Here is a 24769-nt window from a genome sequence, read left to right as displayed (position 1 = left end):
CCATTTGATTTGCCAGAGGAAGAAAGAAGCTGTTGGGGAGAATTTCTCTCTTTACTCCTTTAGCTTCTCCTGGAATTTCTTTCACTGGCAAATTAGTATATTAAGCAATGCTTCAAGTTAAGTGCCTGTTGTTAAGCAGCAATTAACATTTACAAAGCTAACTTTTGCCTTTAAATAATTTGAAGTCATTTAGAAGTCAGCATGCCCGCCTGAGGGCATGCTTGAAACAGGTTGCCTGATCAAAAAGGGAGTCCAGAGACCCTCATGTCTTTTCAATAAAGTAGTGGGTCAGTCCTATTATATTCCTTCTTCTCCTTATAGCCAAACTGGATTTGCGCAACTTAAGATACCTAGGCAGTCTTGAAAAGCCTGATTCTTTTAAATAGTCATTTCGGTAATGTAATGGGGAGAGTCACTGCTTTGCATTATGATGATGATGATGATACAACATCATTACATCAGTGTCTTTATATTAGCTAAACAATTAACTTTAGAGCCATTATAGATGGTGAGAACTGCTGCTAGCCATGGAAACAATCCATCAAGGATGTCTATAGCTTCAATTCATTTCAAAAGGGGTTATGTGGGAGCAATGCTTGATGGTCTTCATGCAACTGGGCAGTTTAACCTGAGTCTCCCAGATCATTCATTGTGTTGTTAATTAAGTTTCTAAGTTTTAGATCAGCCTTTTTGTTAACATTTACTGTCATCTTTTACTGGAGTGGGTTTTTAATCAGCAACAATTTAAAATATTTTGCTTGTATAAACTGGATGAAAATCTTAAAATATTTATGTTGTCTTCCCATCATCCTCATCCCCCCCTCAATTTTATCTGACATTAATGAAGAAATACCACCTTTTATCTCCCACTAATGATACCATGTCTGTCCCCATGTTTTGTCTCTCTCCCTTATCTGGATTCCCAAGTTAGGACAGCAAAGAAGTGAATGCAGTCCAGCTCCACATTTGACTGCCACATCAATTGTCACACGATGGTCAGGTGCTATTTACAGTAAATAGCATGAAATGCTTAAAAATGATGATGATGATTGACTTATACCCCACCCATCTGGCCAGGCCCGCTACTAACAGAATATTAAAAACATGATAAAACATCAAACATAAAAAACTTCCCTGCCTTCAGATGTCTTCTAAAAGTCAGGTAGTTGTTTATTTCCTTGACATCTGATGGGAGGGCGTTCCACAGGGCAGGCGCCGCAACCAAGAAGGCCCTTTGCCTGATGAAATTCTTACATCCATTATTCTTTGCAGCATTAGGAGACAAGATATAAATCAGGGGTTGGGCATCCTTATCTGCCCCACCCACCCCAGGTCACATTTGATAGGGGGCGGGGGGGGGGGGTCAATCACATGGCATCACAATGACATCAAGTGAATCATTTTTGCACAGCACTGTGCACAGTGTTTTGTAAGCCCTGTTGATTGCCCATGCTCGATGAGTGCTTTGCATAGGAGTTTGCACAGAACTTCGCATGCGGTGACAATCAGCTGACTGGTGGTGCCTGAAAAACCTCTTTTGCCCAAGCAGTGCCTTTACCTTCTCTATACCTAACATCACCGGGAGGAAAGGTAAAGGACCCCTGGATGATTAAGTCCAGTCAAAGGCGACTATTGGGTTGCGACACCCATCTTGCTTTCAAGCCGAGGGAACCGGTGTTTGTCCACAGACAGCTTTCCGGGTCATGTGGCCAGCAGGACTAAACCGCTTCTGGCACAACAGAACACCATGACGGAAACCAGACCACATGGAAACACCGTTTACCTTCCCATCGCAGTGGTACCTATTTATCTACTTGCACTGGTGTGCTTTTGAACTGCTAGGTTGGCAGGAGCTCAGCCCATTGCAGGGATTCAAACCACTGACCTTCTGATCGGCAAGCCCAAGAGCCTCAGTGGTTTAGACCACAGTGCCACCTGTGTCCCTTATCATCAGGAGTAAGGCAGGTGGGTATGGCTTTGCTAAAATGGCCTTGCAGGCCAAATGAGGAGCCTTGGTGGGCAGGCCAAAGGTTCCCCTCACTGGTGTAAATGATCTTGGCAAAAATAAAGATTTGTATACGTAATTTGTATTTTTGGTGTGTTTTTCTCTTAGTCCTTCTTCCACATTTATTCCAGAAATAACCGTTCTCTCAATGTGTCTGAATCTGTCCTACTTGTCTTCCAACTAAAACAAAGCCAAACATTATGGATTTGCGCTAAGAAGGCCAAAAACCACTTCCTCATGAATCAGCCAAATTGTTCAGGAAGTTGCTGTGCTAGTTCCAGCAGCTGCCAGTAGCATTCTACCTAGAACTATGGTTGAACCATATGGTAAACAGCTTAGAAATGTTTATAGCCTCAGCATGGGTTTGCTATCAAAGAGAGGTTTCTCTCCCAGTAGCTTTTACGTAGGTGGTACAATGTTTGGAACAGTCCTAACTTGTTTATCTACCCCCCTCCTCCCAATACAAAGGCGGTTGGCAATAGTTTCTGCGACCATATGCATTTTCCACAGCGTCAGACACCAGTCTTGTTGGATTTTGGGTAGTTAGATAGATAATATGCAAAATTACAAATTAAACAATAGTAACAAGATCACTGCCACAGCAAATTTTATTAGTAACAGTGAAAGTGCATATTGTGCTAATTACAGAAAATTGTAGTACTTAGCACTGGGTTCAATTTACAATAAGGTAAAAAAAAAAGGTAAAGGAACCCTGGATGGTTAAGTTTAGTCAAAGGCGACTATGGGGCGCAGTGCTCATTTTCAGGCTGAGGGAGCTGGCATTTGTCTGCCGACAGCTTTCCGGGTCAATTGGCCAACATGACTAAAGCGCTTCTGCCGCGATGAAACACCATGATGGAAGCCAGAGCGCACGGAAACACCATTTACCTTCCCGCCACAGCAGCACCTATTTATGAACTCATGCTGGTATGATTTCAAACTGCTAGGTTGGCTGGGACAGAGCAACGGAAGCTCACCGCATCACGCAGATTCAAACCGGCGACCTTCCGATTGGCAAGCCCGAGAGGCTCAGTGGTTTAGAACACAGTGCCACCTGCGTCCCTCAGTAACTTACAATACTACTAGTAGTTTACAATACTACCATTCAACGTTATAGCACAGCCATAGTAAATAAAAGAACAAGACACTTAGAAGCTTACTTCTTTGGCAAGTGGTGCCTCTGTAGCCAGGGGCGCATTCACAGATCCCTTCGTCTGGCGAACATGATGCTCCATTTTTGCAGTAACAGGACAGCGAACAGTTTGGACCCCAGTGTCCTTCAGTACATACACTGTCACAATGCATGCCTACAAGTGTACAAGCAGACAGAGCTGTCACAAACTGCACTGGAGGAAAACACTCAAATCAAAGGTATCACAAGCATGAGGCTGCTAACACTGCACAGCTATCAGAAGAAAAATGATGCAAGGAAGAACCATGCAAAGGCATTGTTAATTCTGCAGTGCCTTATGCAACATATCAGAATGCATTCAAATGGTGTGTTTTTAATATAAAGTGTGTTGTATGCAACTCCGCCATTCCACTTGTGCAACAGACTTCCACTCATACAATGGAACTTTCCTCTTCTCTCTCCTGCAGCCCCTTGTGTACCCCCAAAGCTGCTCTGAAGGGTTGGGGGAATCCTCTAGAGCTGATTTGGACTATGTGAGGAGAGAGAAGAGGAAGTGTCATTGCACTGGTGGAACACCACTCACACTGTGTTGGATACAACCCGATATATTTAGAAATACATATATTATGGTAAGATACACATTTAAACAGATATTTTGTGTATTTAAGTATATATTTAAATATGAATTTTCACATGGGTTATTATTTTTAAATGCAATTAATGCAGGAATGGCACAGACTGGAAATTAACCGAAATGTCCCATCCTGAATGGGAACAGACGCTGAGCTAGAAGGACATTTGTTGTTTATCCAGAAAAAAACCCAGTCATTTTCTTCCTATCCTTTTCTGGTCCTGTCGTTCCCCTGGGGGAGGGGAACCAAGTTTAGTTTCAGACTATTATTTTTCTGTTTTGGATGAGGAACATCTGCAAGGCAACAGCTACTGAAGAAACCCACTTATGTACTAAATTCAGTGTTTTTTTCTATTAAAAATGATTAGGGGTACTCTCATTTTGACTCAAGAAAATCACCATTTTATACTTCAAATCGGGGAAAATAAAAACAGTAAATGGACAAAGGTACAAAGATTCACAAAATGTTTAGGGGTGTATGTACCCCTGTATCCACCCAGAAGAAAGCACTGGTAATCTGATTACTGCTAGGTTTCCTGCCCAACTGAAATAAGCGGAGTACAAGACAGATTCAAAATGCTAGCAATGCTAAGGAACTTGGTCATTCGATGTTTTGCCTCGTTGCTTTTTGCAAAAGTTTATACAACATGGGCAGAACTCCAGCACATATTCTTCTTCTTTGGCAACCACTTGTAGCCGAGTAAGATTGTCTTCCATGAACACAGTCTGAGCAGTGAATCTGTAAGTGACTGTGGAGGCCAATTCTGGATCCACAGTAGCACAACAATGGCTCATAGGAACCACATGTCTTTTCGCCCCTCTTTTACAGTTAGTAAAACTAACTCCCTTGATTTCTTTGTTTTTTATTACTTCTCAGAAGTCTCCTTTCATGTCAAATGCCAGTCGGCATCCACTGCAGCTCTCAGACCTTATTGTGTCTACAGTGCTTTCTATTATCAATTGACTTATTATTAGCGTACAGCTACTGAATGAATCATTCGGCTAAAGAAAAAGGGGGCTAAATCCAGAAGAATGACTAGCTTTGTAAGTATTTCATGAAAAATGTGCTTCAGCTCCACTTGCTATTAGACTTCTTAAACGGGCAACTTGGGAAAACAGACTCCCCCCCCCTCCTTGTTTTGCACAGGAAGCTTTATTTAAATCACCCCAGAGTAATTATTTTGCACAGTTTGCAGAAGAACTGGGAAAGACTGCAAGACAATTCATTACTGAGGCTGCCTGTACAATAAGCAGTCCCACCCACCTGTTATATAGGGGATGACTCCTGTCTGAGAAATATTTCCTGTTCGATGGAAGAAAGGCGAATGAAGGTCAAAACCTTTGCAACTTTGACCCTGATGCTGACTTAAGGCTGTCAGAGAAGCTGCCCCAGAGGCAACTGTAGTGGAAAATGCGTCACACGGAAATTTGACAAGAACTCAACAACGAATTTTGCACAGGATGCTGAGCAACCATAAAGAGACTACTTTTCCTGAGTGAATGCGCAAATTTGAATGGAATTTGAACTGATTGCCAAGACACAGAAGACTCGTTATGCTATCAGCATTTTACAAGCTGATTTTTGTCTGCCTAGCTAACAGAATTTTCTGTATCAAGACACCAAGTACCTTATTTTTCAACAGCTTAGAACAACCTTTTTCAACTTGCAACCTAAACAGAGGCACCTAGATTTGCATCTGAATGAGATTCCTAAGTGAAAGATACTGAGGCCCCTTATATGCCACTGAAAGCTGCAGGAACACAGCACCTGAAAAAAACATGAACATGCTGCAAAGTTCTAAAATACAGGCTCAGATATAGGAATTCATGTGCATATGCTTGGAGGAGACAAGTGAAAACAGCTGAGCATAAATCTGGTTCCAGTAGAACCCAGTAAAAAAACAACACTATTATACAGTGTATAGCCCCCACTTGCTTTTTTACTGGTTTTCATCTGACTTCTCCAATGGCCATGTGCTAAGTTGCACATTAGTAAGCTGAATTGAAAAAGTTCTGGGTGGTCAATGTGGCATGTTTTAATGAATTTTAAGTAAAAATGGTTTAAAGGACATATGTTTAAACATATCATCAGACATACACACTCAGCCCAATTTCATCTGAAGTTGATGTTCATGGCTGCATTTGCATGTAATTCTGAACAGCTTTTATACCCCCCTCTTCCCCTTCTGGCACAACCATGAGAAGTATGGACATCTATGCTTCCATTTTTATTAATCACAGTTTTGTGTTACATCCAAACCCTAAACTGAGGTTTATTTTAACTATTGTTTGCAGAAGCAACTAAGCTTAAAAAGTGCCCCTGCCACAATAACCCTACAGTACTGTGTGAGTTCTTCAGCCAGTGCTAACTGCCATAATCCTAGTGCAAAATCCTTATTTTTACAGTAATATGAAATTTCCACACAAGCTGCTATTAGGAAATGAATGATTTGATCCTTGTGTACCAGGATACTTTTCATAAAGACTGGCTGTCTTTTCTTTCTTTTAGTAATTCTAACCCTGGGAACTGAAGCCCCTTAATTCTCAGAATTAATTTTGGAGGACTTATCTAAGCTAAGTTTGGATGCTCAAAGATTACAGAAGTCATATGTAAATATGCAGAAAATGCAATATTGAAAGACCAGTTGAAGCAATGTACATACTCTGTGACACAGATTGGAGTACAGTTGTTGAACATAATCCGTTCAGGAAGACTGTTTGACTTCTGAAACATTCAACAACCGAGGTAAAATAGGAAGTAGGCAATTTCAATAGAGAAAAGCGCCTCAGAAGCTGTCCGACTTCCGAGGCGCGCTTGAAAACGGAAGCATTCACTTCCGGGTTTTCGGCGTTCAGGTTCTGAATCATTCAGCTTCCGAGAAGCTCAAAAACCAAGATTGCACTTTATATAACAAAGTATTTGACTGTTATTTTTGTGTTGCCATTAAAGAAATATATAAAGAAGCAAGTTTCATAAATTACCAATGGAAGTTGTTGTGCTTTGGTAAGCCAACTTAAGACAAGTTCAGACATTACAACAAGCTGGGATTAGTTACTAACAGAAATGAAAGCTTATTAACTCCTTGTGGCCACACATACAAGAGTCCAAGGCTCACACACATTCACACAATACACTTAAAGCACATTTAAAGCACATCACTTTCCCCAAATAATCCTGGGAAGTGAAGTCTGTTAAGGGTGCTGGGAACTGTTTCTCTGTCAGGGTTGAACTACAGTTCTCAGGATTCTTTGGCGAAAGCCATGACTGTGAAAGGGGCAGAAATATGTTTTAAATGTATAGTGTAGGTGTTGGCTGTCACAGCTTATCAGTCCGACTGAGAGAAAACCTGTGTGTGTATATGCACATATATAGCTAAACTGATTTTTTCTCATGAGTTTAGATTCTTGTCCATAAATATTAATCTATTATATTTATTTTATCTCTGTATAGCTCACACAGAAAATTTCTAAGAGAATTTGTATCTGCAGCAGACTTGTGCATGCTCAGATTTTGAATAACAAATGTCAGCAAACAGCTCTGCCTTATTTTTTTGAATGATTTAAGACTGCAGACAACAGTGCTGCGTGGCTAATTTGCATGCAAGTCTTCCGACACAATTTTAACTAAAATCATTATGAATAATGTATCCAGGAAGCTCTGAATGTTTAAAATGTGCCTTATGAAACAAAAGAATTATGAATAAGTTGGTACGCAAATTTCATTCTTGATAAGCAGATTGGTAAGGAAAAGTTTTTGCCAGGATAATGGACAAAGAACTCTTTGATGGCCTTTGCAAGTTGCTAGGCAATAGCTAAATGGTCATGATAAACTTCAGCTAAGCAGCTCTGAAGAAATCCTCATGCATTTAATGCTCAAAGGACTATGCCAAGTGTTTCACATCTAAATTAGCATTCCTGCAGCATCTGTAATTGTGTGAAAGAAGTAAATAATCCTTTGAGTGGTAACATCTATGTTGTTATAATGTGTTGTTTTTTATATATATATATATATATATATATATATATATATATATATATATCACATTATAACAACATATGTTAATACTTAAATTATACACACACCTACAAGGAAGGGTCATTGAACTCAGTGGGGTTGACTTATGAGCAGGCAAATATAGGATCGTGTTGTGAAGTACTTTTAGTAATGCAACAGTGTGATGTACTGCACTGAGGCAGTGGAACGTAAGATCCAGGCCAACAACACTGACCCCAAAGGAGAACCTATCCCAACAATGGGACTCAACTCTCCACACCTTCATTGCTGTTGCAGACCCAGTAACTAGTTCACACCGACAACTAGTAGATTGAGTACCAGGAGAAATTTCTTATATTGAAAAGCCACAATAAAGGTCTCTTCAAAACCAACATTTCCACCATAGGGGCCAGCTCTTAGGGGCTGAGGTCCCTAGGGGTCCGACTCCCTCAATAAAATATTTGAGGGGGCTGCCCCTCCAAAAGTTGAAGAGCATTGCCATTCAAATAGTGTGCATGTGCCATATCCTTTGATTGATTATGTGGGTGGGGCTTACCTACCCCCCCCCCCAATATTCCATTCAAGTTGGCACCCCTGATTTCCACTACATATTTTGAAAAGCTGTTTGTTCACTAAGCATCTTGACAGCTCTTATGATTCCATAACCAAATTTTGCCTGCTGGTTCTTGGTATCAAGGAGCAGGTTTTTCATCTATGTTTGGATACAACTGGATGCTATTTTGAATCAAAATTGTGGACTGAACATTTCAAAACTGCACTGATTTTAAGCATTGTTTTTCATACTTTTTACACTTCTTTTGTTTTTTAGAATTTTCAAGCAACACTAGGTATGAGGATGCTAATACAGCAAAGCAAAGTAAGTCCTACATTGAAAACTATAATTATCCCCATTAATTTATCCCCATCATATTTTTATCATCAGCAATATGTGGTATTTTCTGCTACAGGCCTATGCCCACAGGAACTGTTTCATAGTACTCTAACTCCTGATTAACACATCCAAAGGTGTAGCCATGTTCATCTGTTGCAGAGAAAGAAAGAAAGAAAGAAAGAAAGAAAGAAAGAAAGAAAGAAAGAAAGAAAGAAAGGAAAGTCCTGTAGAACTCAGTGCATGGTCTGAGGCCATCCCCCTTGCTGGAGCTAAGCCTGTCTAGGTTTGGGCAATTGCCTAGGAAACATATGTATATTGCCTTAGGCTTCATGATGGAAGAAAGGCAGAATATAAAGAGTAAGATAATATATAAATGCATGTGTTGAAATCAACTTCATAAGTCTTCTGCCATAATAAATCCATTAGTTTTGAGATGCTACAGAACTCTTGGTTTTCCTGATGAAACAGTTACTGAGGTCAATATGCTTGGTTTGAGGTCTCAGAAAATCTTTTACAAAAAGTTTCAACACTTCTTCTAACTCCTTTAAAGCTATTTTCCTATTAAAGTAAGGGCAGGCACTCAAGGGAACACAGGTGCATCCTTAAGAGAAAAACTTCAGGAGAGTATTTTCAAGCAGAACAACGCAGGCACATAAAAAAACAACAACCCAGAGTGCAGTGTGAGTGCGTACTTAAGCAAGGAGATGAGGCAGTCGGAAAGGATAATTTAAGAGAAAGAAAAACTCAATGGAATTGCCAAACATGAAAACAGTGTGCTGCTTACACATGAATTGGAGGGGGGGGCTAGGTATTAGATTGGGGGTCCAGCACCTTGCTGCTTTGTATCTACTTCAGCACTAGCGGTAAGAGCACATGCTTTTATCAGGTCTCTCAATCAGGAATGCAAAACGGTGCTGTGTTAAACAAAACAAAAAAATCTTACAGTAGACAAACACAGTCCTATTTGCTGCCTTAAAAGAGAATGAACTAATCCATAAATCAGTATTACAGTCTGCTATCCTACCAGTGTTTATAGTGCCTCATAGTACACTTGTAAAACTTCAAAACTGGAGACCTAACATAAGTTTTTAAGTGCTCTTGCACCAAAGTTATCAGCAAGCCCTGACATTTTCCACAAAATGTCACAGCACAGCAAAAAATAATGTGCCATGACCTGTAAAATGCTTCAACTCTTTCCACAAAAACCTGTGCTTTTCATAATGGTTTAATGGAAAATCCTTGTCAAACAGAGGCCAGATTTGCTGATCTTACAAACATACTTTGAAGCACGACATCAACATGGCTGCTTTCGGAAGAGGTGGAATTGTTCAATGAGGACATAAAATACCAACCCTCAAATCCACACCGGCTTGCTGACAGCCAGTCTGGTGTAGGGGGTCAGGACAGAGATGGGGAACTTGTGGCTTGCCAATTGTTGTTGACTTCAGTTCTTGTCATCCTTTACCATAGTCCCAGCCAACAGTGGTAAGGGATTATGGAAGCTGTAGTGCGACAACATCTGGAGGGCCACATGTTCCTCCATCCAATTTAGAGCATATGACTAGGACCAGAGAGATTCAAAGATGAGATATTAAAATTTGCATACCGCCCTATACCCATAGATCTAAGGGTGGTTCACAGCATAAAATTACAATATAAAAAACACAAAATGCATCATAAATAATCCTCCCTCCCACAGCACATATAGAAGGGCATCGGATATCAATTAGCTAAAGGTCTGGTTAAAGAGGAAGGTTTCTGCCTAGCACCTAAAGGTGTATAATGAAGGCACCAGGTGACCTTCCCTGGGAAGAACATTTCACAGATGGGGAGCCACTGCAGAGAAGGCCCATTCTCATGTTGCCACCCTCCAGACCTCTCATGAACACAAAGAGGGGTCTCAGAGGATGATTTCAGGGTCCTGGTAGGTTCACACCACATTTTCCATTACTTGCATTCAAGCCATATCCCTATCTGCTGAATTGCCCCAAAGTTCTTGGTAAACCAGGGAGCTGAATGGATGCTCCATGTCCAGAGCCAGTGAACTGCAGCCAGCAGTCTTCTTAGTGAAAATCCTTCTGGGTTGACTATGCCCATCCAAAGTTACCACTGGATCTTTCTGGGCAGTGGGCAGGAAGGAGCATAAAAGACTTTCTTTTCTAGCTGAGTCTTGCTTAGGCAAGTAGGTCTTCCTGAGCCATTGTGTCTTCCAGTATTCCCGGTTGTTCTTTGGTCCTGGTTCCTGGCTTGTTCTTTGGTCCTGCCTTGCTCTTCAGTTCTCACCACTAAACTGTCTCATGGCTCCTGACAGGAACCATTCCAAGGGAAAACTCACTGACGGGTCTCAGAGACTCCCATCAGATTCCATTAACCTCTAGGAATGGACCATTATAATAGCCCCACCACTGCTGCAGAGAGGGAAACAGTTAGTGCCAGCCACCAACTCACCAGGAAGTGATCTTCCCATAACATTCAGTTCCTGGAATAACCATGAGATTATCTGCCATTACAGAAAAGGAGTAGAATCCTCTTGCTCCATGAACAGGATTATTTATGTATATTTAGTACATTTATATCATGGTTTTCTTTCCTCATGTAACTCAAGAGTGGCATACATAGAATACCCAGGTGATCGCCTATCCAGGCACTCAGCAGATGCAGTCTGCCCTGCAGCTACCTTGCTTGAAAGAGGCAAAGGAGAGAGAAAGCACCATTTTTGTGCTGAAAGTCACTGTCTCCTGGTTTCATTTTGCCCCCAAGATACTGTTTTACTTTGGGGCCAAACAGGGAGGTTGCAATTTTTCATTTTAAAAACTGGCGTGAGCCCCTGATCAAGATGGGAAACCTATTTTGGATTGGGGACCCGTGACTCAATTTCCCCCAAAATATAACTCTCCTGGTTAAGTATGCTGCTTTCAAACCATTTCCAACATTTTGTGTCATTTGGTTCTTATAGTTGTTATGTGCAGGCAATAGTTGTTGTCCATGGAATAAACTGATCTAGATCTTATCCATTTACAGCACAGTTAGACAACCTTTGGCCCTCCAGATGCTCTAGTCTACAATTCCCATCAGCCCCAGCAAACATGGTCAATGAACAGGGATGCTGGGAGATGCCATTCAGCAACACCTGGAGGGCCAAAGGTTCCCCGCGCCTGATTTAGAGAACAATGGTAAAACCCTATCATACTTTGGATGCTGCTGCACTATTGCCCCACTCATTTCAAATGTACCTGACCATCCTGGGAGGCAGCGACAATAGCCAGTAGTGGGATGACAGCCATCTGCATGGCTGCAGTCACAGCGCTCTGAACAGTCCAACCCATATGTGCCATCCTGTCAGAAAAAAGACAAAAGAATGCTGAATGTAAACAGTAAATTTTAGATGGGATTGGTATGCAAGTGGTTTAGAGCTTCAAATTTCTGGGCTCCAGTTGATTGGATAGAAAGCAATTCCTGGCTGATTTTCATATATTTGTACAGGGAAAGGACATCACTCAGTGGCAGAGCAATTGCTTTGGATGCAGAAAGTCTAAGGTAGGGTTGGGAATGTCCACTGTCTGAAACCATGGTGCTAGTCAGCACTGACATTACTGAGCTAGATGGAGCAGTGGTCTGCCTCAGCATAAGATAACTTCCTATGTTCTTATGTTTTTTCCCTAACAGGCCTCAAAGCAGCTCGGAAGGGGGGATTTTGATCAGGGGAAACAGCATGGGGTCCTGATCCAATCGCTCTCTCATTCATACAAATGCACTAACACCATGGCTAGATTTAAAAGAAATGAAAAGAGGTGTGAGATTTTGACTGGATTATCTAGCTACAGGTTTATCTTTGCCACCAAAGATTAACTGTCATAAGTACAGCTATAATTCAGAGGTGGATTTAGGGGAGTGCAACCAGTTCGCCCACACTAGATGGAGAGTGTATGGAGGTCCTGGGCTGTCAAAACAACAAGACCCCACTCTTGACCTTACTGATGTGGTCTAAAGGAAAAGAGAAGAATACTTTTGTCACCAGCTTGGTGCAAGAGAAGCCAGACGGAAGCATAAAAGGTGCCATTTGACCATTGTAGGGAATCCACTCTAGATGTGTGTAGGGTTTACTCCTTATCCTTTTGTTTTCCTGAAGATATCCCACAAGGCAGTTCTAGGTTTAGGATCAGACCTTTCCAAGCTGATGAACCCCATCTGCCCCTCACCCCATCTACCCCTCACTTCCCTCTACAGCACATGCAGAAACCACCTTCTTGACCATTGGATCCACTATTGTTCTTGTTTAGCCGGCCAGTCAAAGCTGTTTCCCAGGGTGTGGCCTCTGTTGCACGCTGACAGCTTTTAGGAACCACAGGTGAGAGCAGAGTGCAGGGTGGGGACCAAAGGTGGACAAAACTACCCCAGAAGGAAGACAACATGTCCCCCACCAGAGGTATTACCCCTCCCCTAGCACTCCATACACCCCTTTAAACAGTGTAACATCTTAAATTTAGCAGGACAGTTTAAACATTTCTATGAATATTGAAAATCACAAACCCCACCTTTTAGTGGAATGTGTTTAATTACCTGGCAAGGGTATTCACATTTTTCTCCTCTCCATCCTGGAGCACAGGTGCAAGTTCCATCCAGAGTATTGCATGCCCCTCCGTTAAGGCACTGGCATGTTAAGTTGCAGCCAAGACCCCATGTCCCACTAGGGCAGTTTATAGAGCAGTCAACTCCATGCCAACCTACCCCAATGAAAACAAAACACCTCTTTTCAGTAGAGAGTTCTAATTTTCAAATTCTTCCTGCCTATTTCTTCCAACAATCAATGTCAGATTTCAGGGGATGCTTAGTGTTGTGCAATCAATGGGCTCCCTGTCTGAAAGATGGCCACAACTGTCTTTCCCCCCTTCTTCTTATATTCTGCTGTCTTTGCAGTGGCACCAACAGTGCCATTCACCACCCTGCCTGCCGACTTCCTGGGTGGGATTTTAGTGGATGGTGGGCAGCAGTGCCACAACTGAATCAAAGCCAAACTGAGCTCCTATCCATGGTGGTCTCCTACCATTTTAATTTACCAGTAATGCAATGTTCTGACCTATAGATAAGGGAGGGCCAAATTCCCTTGTGGACAACTTTCTGGGGACTACATGTCTGGGGACTGCAGGTCTGAGAGGCAAAAGCAGACAGAGCAATAAATATGACTTTGTACAATAGGTTACTTTCTAGTCATGCAAAATCAGATACCCACACACCTATCCAGCCCAGGGGGGCCTTACATTTTAGGAATATTAAGATGCCAAATGGACATGGAGAGGAGCTGAGCTTTGCTACTATCAAAAGTGAAATGCTGGCAAGGTCACTATGCAGTAACAAGGCAGGGTTCAGGCCAGTTTAGGGAGAGTCCTGGGGGCCAGATAGACTTCTGATGTGAAGATACAGTTTTGACTAAGAATTTTAGCATAACACACAGCTTCTTTTAAAAAAGATAGATGTTAGAAATTACCCAGTAGGGATTATCACTACCTTTCCCTGAATATTGTATGTGAGAGTAAGATACAAATATATAAGAGCTGAAGGGAAAGGAGCCTTCCTTAAAAAGGATCTGAGATGTCAAAGAACAATTAGTTTTAAGCTGATACTTGTAAACATTTTGGTCCATAAAAGCATAGGAAATGTGGTGGAGATGCCCCTTCTAGTTAAAATTACAAATAAATGCAACTCTGTGTAATCAATAGTGACACAAACAGGATTCCTAATTTTATACTTCATTTACAGCAAGGGGAAGAAAAGTAACTCTGTGCTGAATCTAATCAATATGTTATTCAAAACACATGTTCTGTGATGAATTTGTCTCATGACCAGAATCCCTAGCTGCATAATTAGCTGTTTAGGAAAGGCATTTTGTTGACGCAGGCCACTGTGCACTTAACCCAATAAATAAAAATGCATTTCCTATAGTCAAGGGCTGGTTACAATTGTTATCTTATAGCTCTTTTTCATTTGCTTATTTGTTATGTTGGACATTTCCTTTCTGAGATGATGCTAGCATCCCCAAATATTATTTGAAAATCATGTTTTTGTGCTCCGTTTGATTGTCTCAACTCCTCAGTACTGCAGAATTTGTTGAGATATTGAGAAGAGCATGGATGCATAAGCAGTGCTTAGAAACCACAGAAGTGGGGAGGGGGATTCCATTCTTACTTTTTCATTTTGCAGTTTTGCTTATATTTAACACCTCTGGTAACATTAAAAGGTCCCAGCAGCCCTGTGCCTTAACATCCAGTTAGTAAGTGATTTAAAATCCATGTCCCACTTCTTGCCTTAAAAAAATAAATTAATGTTTCATTTGACTCCTGCATTACATGTAGTACATTATTTATCCTACCTGCTTTGCAGGTACAAGAACCATCCACAGGGGAACAGATGGCCTCATTTTTGCAGTTGCATGTTGAGGAACATTTTACTCCATATGTTCCAAGAAGGCAAGGAATAGAGCAATCAGAACCCTAAAACATGGTTGACAAAAAGAAAAGCCAAATTGCAATGAAAAGGAAAGTTGTTGATACCTTTTGATTTCAATGACTACACAAGCAGTCTCTGAATGAATAATTGCCATTATTGAATTTTAAAGCAGAGCATATATCTTCATATGCATTGTCCTACATCTCTGTGTAAGAGATAATCTGCACCTACTGACTGCTTGCACATAGCATATTCACAGCAAACAAATAAACATGCAACATAAACATATTTTCTTACTGAGATTATCCCCAGGCAGGAAAAATATAATTTATGAAAGTATCTTAGTGCATTCTAGATATCCGTTTGCTCACTCTGAAGTTGTGCAAATATTAGGAAGTGCATAATCTATAATAAATAAGAATGTGTAAAATTTGCATTTCCGCAGTGTTTTCATCTTTTCTGTCATGCTATACAGAAACTCTGCAGAGTGTCTCAGACGCCCTAGCTCTTAGGAACTGCAGGTGAAAATTTGATGCACAGAATAATGTGCAGCCAAGTGCACATGGTGCCTACTGCTTTCAATTTCACGGAAATTCATATGCACATCTGAGTGTTATGTCCCCCTACTTAAGCTCTAGCAAGTTAGCGAAGGGGTTTAGCTTATACATCCAGTTGCTGCTATTTCTTTTCTGACACAAAGAAAATTTAACAGTGGAAGCTAAACCTGCTAGATTGCCACATCATCATTAATAAAAGATACTAATTTCATATTAGTTGGCTTGAAAGATAATGCATCATTTCACAAATCCCTTATTCATGTTACTTCTACTATAAGCAGAGACAATCAAAGGCAATAGAAGCATACAATGTAAGTAGAACAGATGGAAAGAACAACAGCAAAAAGTATAACTCAGCAGAACTTTTTACGATTGCTTTTAAGATTGTATTATGAGCATTACATTTTTATATAAACACAGGTGATTGGATGCTACATTAGATGTCAGGTTTACACCAATAATTTGATTTATAATGAGAACTACACGTTGTCACTTAAATCTCTGGACTGGAACTTCCAATAGTTCCTCCTGCTTCTTTTCCACAGGCCCTGCTGGGAAGGTATTTATCCTTTTTCTGGGCACAGGGCCAATTTGGAGGCAGGAGTACGATCCGGCTGGCAATAGGCTGGTTCACAGGGGAGACGTGGTACCTGCCCGCAAAACCGCCCGCCCAAGGAGGGCAAATGGACTTAGCAGCTTTCCATTCTTCTTATTCTCAAATACAGGTGAGGAGATTCTAACAGATTGCTTTATTGAATTCCATAACCTGTAGGTGTGATCTTAAGCTATCCCCCTGCCGACATACATTTTTTAATTCAGTTGATTTTTTTTTAAGGTGAGTGGTTCATCTACATTTTATCAGTTATCACTACAAGCAACTCAGTGGACGCATTCAGAAGTGGCGAATATTGTGTTAGTTTTCCTGGTTACAATGTTACTGCTTCTATCTTGATTTCTAACATTCCCTTTCCACTGTTGCACTATTCAACTGTTGCTTTTTAAAATAAACATAGAACCGTGGCACACTAAATTTCATTCACACCCTTTATGTGCTTCTGTTCCCCCATGATCCACACATGAAAATGGCAAGAAAGACCTGTACACTTGCATACCACCCCAAATTTCTTTCATCCAACCATTTTCCGGGTTAACGAGGTTGTAAACAGACTTTATTTTTCCCCTGAAGGCTATTAATGTGGAAATGGACGCTAGACTTCCGCTAGATTCTCAGAAGTGGCCTTTATGACATCTGACAAATCACGTAAGACATAAAAATTATCAAGTGGGAAGCGTCAGGAAAACGCAGTTACTGTGTCCAAAGGACTTATAGCTGCTGAGACAGCCAATGAGGAATAGTCAATGGCAATCGAAATTGTTTACCTTAAATCCTGGGGCACAGATGCATTTTCCAGTCACACTGTCACAGTCAGCACCATTTTGGCAACTGCAAATCTGTTGACAAGATTCTCCATAGAATCCCGGGGAACATGTCTCATTACAGTAGAGTCCAGACCGGCCCGGCTTGCAGGAACATTCTCCAGACATAGGATGACAGCTGTGACCAAGGCATGAAAGGAATAAAACATTTGGAGTTAAATATGACACCAAGAATCCAATGCAGCAAAATACTCTTACAGACACATTATAAAAGGATTTCACACAGAGGGCTTTAAAAATAAAATGAAAATGCATGCATTGGAGTGATAACTGATATTACAGGAACACATACTGTAATATTATGTTACTTAGGTAATAGTAAAAAAGACTTCTATTTATTTCATATCTTAAATAATTAAAAACATTTCATTTGTATTGTGGAAAATTTCCTGTCACATGGGTATGGTTAGAATTCATTTCTGGGGTGGGCTGTGACAAAAGTAATCCGAATAAACAACCATCAAACCATCAAATTAAGCAGAAAAACCTCTGTGTTTCACTGATGGCTCATTAGGGTGAAACTCACCCACCTACTCCCACAAACTGACTACCAACTAAGCTCATGCTCATAATTTGCATTCTGCTTTATTATGAAGACCATATTGTAACTTAGTGCTCCTTTATGATACATCCATGAACTTCTTTGTGAGTTAAGACTAAAGATAAGGTGTTAAAAGGCATTCTTGCACTTAACGTGCAGTGTGGAATTTCATCCCAAAGCAAATACGAGCTTCGGAGCAGGGATTCCTACAGCAAGGGAAGAAAGGGTTAAATTCCTTCCATGTCTGCTGTACTTGCCATAATACATGTGAGCCTCACAGCTGATGCTGTGAATCTGAATTAAAAAAATAAATAAATCCTGTGCAAATATGCATTTAATTCATGTGTAGTTTGGCTCTGAGTAAGAAACCTATATATGCTTCCCCTTGCTTAAAGTGGTGTGCTAGCCTGCAATGGATTTCCTTCCTTGAAATGACGCCAAATCACTTTTACAGAAGAAAGGTCAGGGGCACTTTTACAACCTTGGAGAATATGGATAGCCTGTGGTTTCCATACCTGGTGAAAGACCAGCTGTCTTTACCTGAAAACAGCAGCTCCATTCAATAGCAGCTTCATTCAATAACAGCCACACAGCTGTTGTCTTGTAACAAATGGACACCATCAGCTGCGCTAAGATATATGTGCCGGGAAAATGGACACAAAGGGGTGCTCTGTGGTTCTCTGGCAGACAAAGCACTCAGCTTAGCGCTCACCAAAGGGAAGTCTTAATATCCAGATCAATTATGTTTACAATAGACAGCTTGTTTAAAGATGGACTCTGATCACTGATTGAAGTAATATTCCCCAAGGCATCCTGAAGGGGGAGGATGTACCAAAATCCAGACACATCAAATGAATTATGGCTGAAGATGGCCTTCCTTCAGTGATTTGGGGGGCAAATCCTCGCTGTAAGACTCCTTGCTCATTTAATGTAACTTTCTTAATGCTTGATGTTCTTTATCACTATTACTAAATGCCGTGACCACCAAAAGACACTGGTTTTCTTATGAGAGTAAAACAAAAAGCATAAAAGCAGACACACAAATATAAAGTAAGTTTTCCATTAAACTCCAATCTGCATAGAACAGGAAGTGCATATTTTTTCTAGCTGCTATATTATGTGTTACATGTTTCTGAAATCTTTGGGAGTCATAGCAGATTAAGATTATTTATTATTATTTGATTATTTGAAATATTTGATCCTAATTTTCAATCTTTGGTTTTCAAGGCAGTTTACAATTAATGCAGAGTGTAGCGACTAGACTGGTGACTGGGAGCAGCCGTTGAGACCATATAACACTGGTCCTGAAAGATTTACATTGGCTCCCAGTAAATTTCTGAGCACAATTCAAAGTGTTGGTGCTGACTATAAAGCTCTAAATGGCCTCGGCCCAGTATACCTGAAGGAGCGTCTCCACCCCCATTGTTCAGCAGACACTGAGGTCCAGCTCCGGGGGCCTTATGGTGGTTCCCTTACTGCAAGAAGTAATGCTACAGGGAACTGGGGAGAGGGCCTTCTCAGTAGTGGCACCCACCCTATGGAACACCCTCCCATCAGATGTCAAGGAAATAAACAACTACAGTGGTGCCTCGGGTTAAGAACTTAATTCGTTCTGGAGGTCCGTTCTTAACCTGAAACTGTTCTTAACCTGAGGTACCACTTTAGCTAATGGGGCCTCCTGCTGCTGCCGCACCGCTGTCATGCAATTTCTGTTCTCATCCAGAAGTAAAGTTCTTAACCCGAAGTACTGCTTCTGGGTTAGCAGAGTCTGTAACCCGAGGTACCAATGTATCTGACTTTTAGAAGACATCTGAAGGCAGCCCTATTTAGGAAAGTTTTCAATGTTTGATGTTTTACTATGTATTTATATTTGCTGGAAGCTGCCCAGAGTAGCTGGGGCAACCCAGTCAAATGGGAGGGTACAAACAATAAATTATTATTATTATTATTATTATTATTATTATTATTATTATTATTATTATTTTCCATTTGAGAAGGTCAGAGAAAATTATATGGGTAGTAGGCTTGCTGCAATGGTGCTCAGTTCTCCTTATGTGAAGAGGCATGTGCAAAGTGCTCACCTACACAGGCGTGCTGCATGTAGCCTGTTTTCAAAACCCAAGACGACAGCTCCATGCCAAGGAGTACTCCAACTTTAAGAGCGCTCCTATCCCCAATATCCAAATGCTGCTTTAAAAAAAATAAACAAAAACTTCTTAAAGAGCTAATAGTCTTTCCACATAGTGAGAAACTGCGGCTCCTGGTGTGCACACTTCAAATGATCCTGGGGGTGACGAATAATCCTGGGAGTGATGGAAGATGATGACATGTGTTCCCTCCCATGGACATTGTATCAGTGGGAAAAGACAGGTGTTTCCATCTAAGGACCCAATCTAAATAAGTTTATTGGCCACAACAAATCTGAATCAAAAAGAAATACAAGCAAAAGGGGTGTTGCGCCACAAATAATGGTCTGTATTTAGATCTCTGTGTCTCCCTTACAGTTCATGCCTATATTGTCCAGGGCAGGCATAGGCAACCTTCGGCTCTCCAGATGTTTCGGACTACAATTCCCATCATCCCTGACCACTGGTCCTGTTAGCTAGGGATCATGGGAGTTGTAGGCCAAAACATCTGGAGAGCCGAAGGTTGCCTATGCCTGGTCCAGGGTCTTTTTCCCGATCTTTTTGGCTGCCAAAGCAAAAAGTGGGTGACTTTATGAGTCACTGAAGTGTTTACATTGCTAAGAAGCCATAGGACCTTCTCTGACAGGAAGAGACAACTTTCCTGTACAGACGGTAGGGTGTACAGACCCCTCCGAGGTCCAATGTATAGTGGGCAAAATAGTAAACAGTGCAACATGTCTTCCACCTGCGGTTGCCCACATATACAGAGTCTGTCTCTGAACAGTACCTTGTTATATCGTCCGCCCAGGATGGTGGAGGGCATAGCTTGAATCGCAGCTCAGTAAATGCGAATCTAAGTGAAGCTGGCCGTCTAAGTATCTAAAGGGGAAAGACTGTAGCCCATTGGTACATTATCTGCTCTGTATGCAGAAAGTGTCAGGTTTAATCCTTGGCATCTCTAGGTAGAGCTGGGTGAGACCCCAGTCTGAAATCTTGAAGGGCTGCTGCCAGTCCATGTAGATACCGTATATACTTGAGTATAAGCCTAGTTTTTCAGCACACTTTTTGTGCTTTAAAAGCTGCCCTCGGCTTATACTCAAGTCAACCATTCCTTAAGAAGTGTACAAGAACGGTGGTTCTTTACTCTCCCCAGGCAGCTTGTTCCATTCCTGAACTGCTCACATAAATGCAAACTTTAGACCCCAGAAGGCAGAAAGCCTATCAGTTAAGGAAGTATTAAAACACCACAGGTGCTCACTTTCCCTAGCTCCTGCTTAAACAGGACAGGACCCTAGCCTTCTCTGTATAACACAAGGGAACATTGCGCTGTGAGTTAAACCACAGAGCCCTAGGGCTTGCTGATCAGAAGAATGGCGGTTCGAAACCCTGCGATGGGGTGAGCTCCACAGCAGCAAAGGAGGAAGAGGAAGGAGCAGCCCAAAGGGCTGCTTTGGGCTGCTCGTTCCTCCTCTACCACATTGGCAAAGGTGAACCGGCTTATACTTGAGTCAATAAGCTTTCCCACATTTTTGTAGGGAAATTAGGTGCCTCGGCTTATATTTGGGTCGACTTATACTCGAGTATATACGGTAATACCGATCTTAACCACTGAACTATGGCTGCTTCCCATATCACTTCTTCTTGCACAACAAGTTCCGCTGCATTCCTTGAGATTCATCCCACAATGTTCCAGAGGGCCTCTTGACTCTCAGGAGCAGATGCATCGGGTGCAGCGGTAGGAGCTAGGAAAGCCCCACTGAATAAGCACAGCTCCACTTGTTCTTCTTTAAGTCTTTGGGGAATAGGAAATCCCTGTTCGTTCATTTTCTCTCTTTCTCTTTAAGTAGAAGTCAAACTGTGACATTGATATTCTGTAGCCCTGTTCCCCAGCCACAGTGTGCTAGGAAGCCATAGCTGCACACATATTGATTGACACCAAAATTAGTATTCCGTAATTTGTAATTAAAATATAGGAAGCAGAAACACTTTGGAAGCTTTTGATGGCTCGTGTTTAGTTAGTTTAATTGGCAATGCACAGCGCACACAGATGTTAAGAAATGCGGCACCTACTCATCTCTTAAGTTCACATCTTAGGGAATCTGCTTGCACGCAGGACATCAAATTAGTATCTAAATCTGCAATTAATCAAATACTTTAATGCCAGTGACAAATTATGCAGAGATGCCAGATACACTGTGCCTATACTCCTAGGTATGATTCTTATCATTCTGTGGGTATGGCCATATCAGACCAAAGGCTTAGCTGGTCCAACATCCTACTTTCCAGTGACCAACCAGATGCCTCTGAGACAAACAGGGTATGAGTGCACATCAGCATTTTCATGGTGACTACTGTTGTGAAAGTCAAAGCTTTGAATGGCAGACGTCAGCAATACAGTACTTTGAAAGGAAGAAACTTGCTTCCGTGCCCCAGACCTTCTTTGAGAAGAAAGAAGGGGCCTATTGCTGAGGATAAGAGACTGATGGAAAATAGTGTATGACTAAAGGTAAAAAAAGGGTAAAGGACCCCTGGACGGTTGAGTCCAGTCAAAGGCAACATGGAGTTGCAGCACTCATCTCGCTTTCGGGCCCAGGGAGCCAGTGTTTGTCCAGGCAACTTTCCGGGTCATGTGGCCAGCATGACTAAACCGCTTCTGATACAATGGGACACTGTGACAGCAGCCTGAGCACACAGAAACATTGTTTACCTTCCTGCCACAGCAGTGTCTAGTTATCTACCGGTACTTGCACTGGTGTGCTTTTGAACTGCTAGGTTGGCAGGAGCTGGGACATAATCCCCGCCATGGGGATTCGAACCGCCGACCTTCTGATCGGCAAGCACAAGAGGCCCAGTGGTTTAGACCACAGCGCCACCCACGTATGACTACCCCGCAGCGAAATCCAATGTTTTTATGCTATTGAATGGTGCATGAAGTGTGTTAACACACACTTTTTAAAGAGACGTGAATATATTTTGGATATGTTCAGGCATATCTGAAATGTTTTGCTTTCGTCCTATACTGCCAACTTAAAACATTTGCTCTTTTGAAGTAAACTGTAGAATTAACAAACAGATGCTCCCACGCCTACATTATTTCTAAGTCCATTCCATTTGTCACAGAATAGAGGAAATGTCAAAAACAGGTTCAAAAATAGTCACATGCTTCTGTTTACATCTGAACATTTGCAGTTTGACTTGACCAAAGCTGTCTTTCCAGTGGTATAAATGAACAGCTGTGTTGAACATGAATCAAGCATTATCCTTGAAATATCAGAAATGCTACACAGTGCTGTGCCATACATTCTTGTCAATGTAAAATGTTTATAGCAGACTTTAGTTAATCTTTTAAAAGCTTAATCATAGCTCCTACATACAGATTTTAACAGAAGCAAGGTGTATTGGTTTGGTAAAACTTTCTTCACTTAACTAGCTCAACCTAGTAGTTACTATATTACTTATTGCTCACGGGGGAAATGGCACATGGGAAAACAGGAAGCAAACCAGTGAAAAGTCACGATAATGAAAAGGAGAAAGGAATGTAACTGGCTCCCATGTCAATTACTGAACACATCAAGCAATCACAATGTTTAAATATATAATCCTTGCTGATCATGATGCCACAGAACAGCGGAAACATTTATTTTAAAGCTTCTCTGCCGCTTGGTGCAACTGTTGAACCATAAACTGATAAAAACCATGGATTCCACCATGTAAGGATTAGCTCTCTGACTGCTTGCCACAGCAATCTTGGTTAAAAATGTATATCCATCTTAAATACTGGATTAAATGCAGCTAGCCCCTCTGCACGCATGCCCAGGCTTGTGTGCATACAGTTGTGCTCCCTTCCCCTTTTTGAAACAGCAGCTGTCTTCTGCTCTCTCACAAAAGTGTTTTCATTTATTCCCAAATTCAACCTGATTCAACCACTTAACTAATTCTACCTATCGCCCGCAATTGGTAAAACTGCAGCACAAAATGACTGATACTTAGAAAAGCCAGTCAAGACTTCCTGTATACAAGCAATCTTCACTATTCTTTTCTGAGAAATGAATGGGAAAACTAACCATCCTTCCAGGTACTGGCACATTGGACTAGAAACCAAGGAGCTTCAGACCTATGGTTAGTAGCTACCAAGACTGCCATCTCAATACTGCAGAGAAGCAAGAGAAACCTCCTTATAGTCTTATAAGACCTTAGTCTAGCTCCCTCTATATTTGGCCAACTGAAGCTGCCCGGACCAGCATAGAACAAGAATGTCTGTCAAAAGTTCTAGAAACTTACCTGTGAGTATTTGGCAAATAGCAGGGGCATTTTTTGTCACATTTGAGACCATAGACACCTTCAGAGCACAGTCTTGTTTCGCAGCGTTCTCCTGTGTATCCTGGCTCACATAGGCATGCACCACTAATGTGATAGCATTTTCCACCATTCATGCATTGGCACGTCTCTGCACATTGTACTCCAAAGGTTCCCACTGGACATTCATCTTGGCATCTGTTGAGAAAGTCGGGGAGAGAGACATGTTCTTTACTTTCTATTAAAATATTCTGAAGTTCTATTTGGAATCTCCATTCCTAATACCTTCCATAATGGCAATAGCTGCATCCACACTGTGGATTCTAGTTTACCTCCCAAGGAGTTACAATTCATGGCAACCCTTAACAAACAGCAATTATTTGAGGAGGGGATGGGCTTTAAAGGTCACTGTGTGAGTGCCTGGAGGCGGTTGGAGGATGGATGGCGGCTAACAGTTTGAGGTTGAATCCTGACAAGACAGAAGTACTGTTTTTGGGGGACAGGGGGCAGATGGGTGTGGGGGACTCCCTGGTCCTGAACGGGGTAACTGTGCCCCTGAAGGACCAGGTGCGCAGCCTGGGAGTCATTTTGGACTCTCAGCTGTCCATGGAGGCGCAGGTTAAATCTGTGTCCAGGGCGGCTGTCAACCAGCTCCATCTGGTACGCAGGCTGAGATCCTACCTGCCCGCAGACTGCCTTGCCAGAGTGGTGCAT

General features: G+C 41.6%; 1 protein-coding gene across 1 annotated transcript in view; it reads right to left on the bottom strand.

The window, feature by feature from the left end:
• Positions 1–24769, bottom strand: part of MEGF10 (multiple EGF like domains 10) — a 111622-nt gene that overhangs the window by 21784 nt on the left and 65069 nt on the right. The window contains exons 9-14 of the mRNA XM_033163887.1: positions 24041–24253; positions 17036–17210; positions 15022–15142; positions 13215–13378; positions 11888–11990; positions 3166–3312 (exon numbers count right to left, since the gene is read on the bottom strand). Of these exons, the coding sequence (XP_033019778.1) occupies positions 3166–3312; positions 11888–11990; positions 13215–13378; positions 15022–15142; positions 17036–17210; positions 24041–24253 (923 nt within the window). The remainder of the gene's footprint in view (positions 1–3165; positions 3313–11887; positions 11991–13214; positions 13379–15021; positions 15143–17035; positions 17211–24040; positions 24254–24769) is intronic.

Source organism: Lacerta agilis, chromosome 11 (assembly GCF_009819535.1).
Source record: "Lacerta agilis isolate rLacAgi1 chromosome 11, rLacAgi1.pri, whole genome shotgun sequence".
NCBI classification, from domain to species: Eukaryota; Metazoa; Chordata; class Lepidosauria; order Squamata; family Lacertidae; genus Lacerta; species Lacerta agilis.
This window is presented reverse-complemented; position numbering and strand designations above follow the sequence as displayed.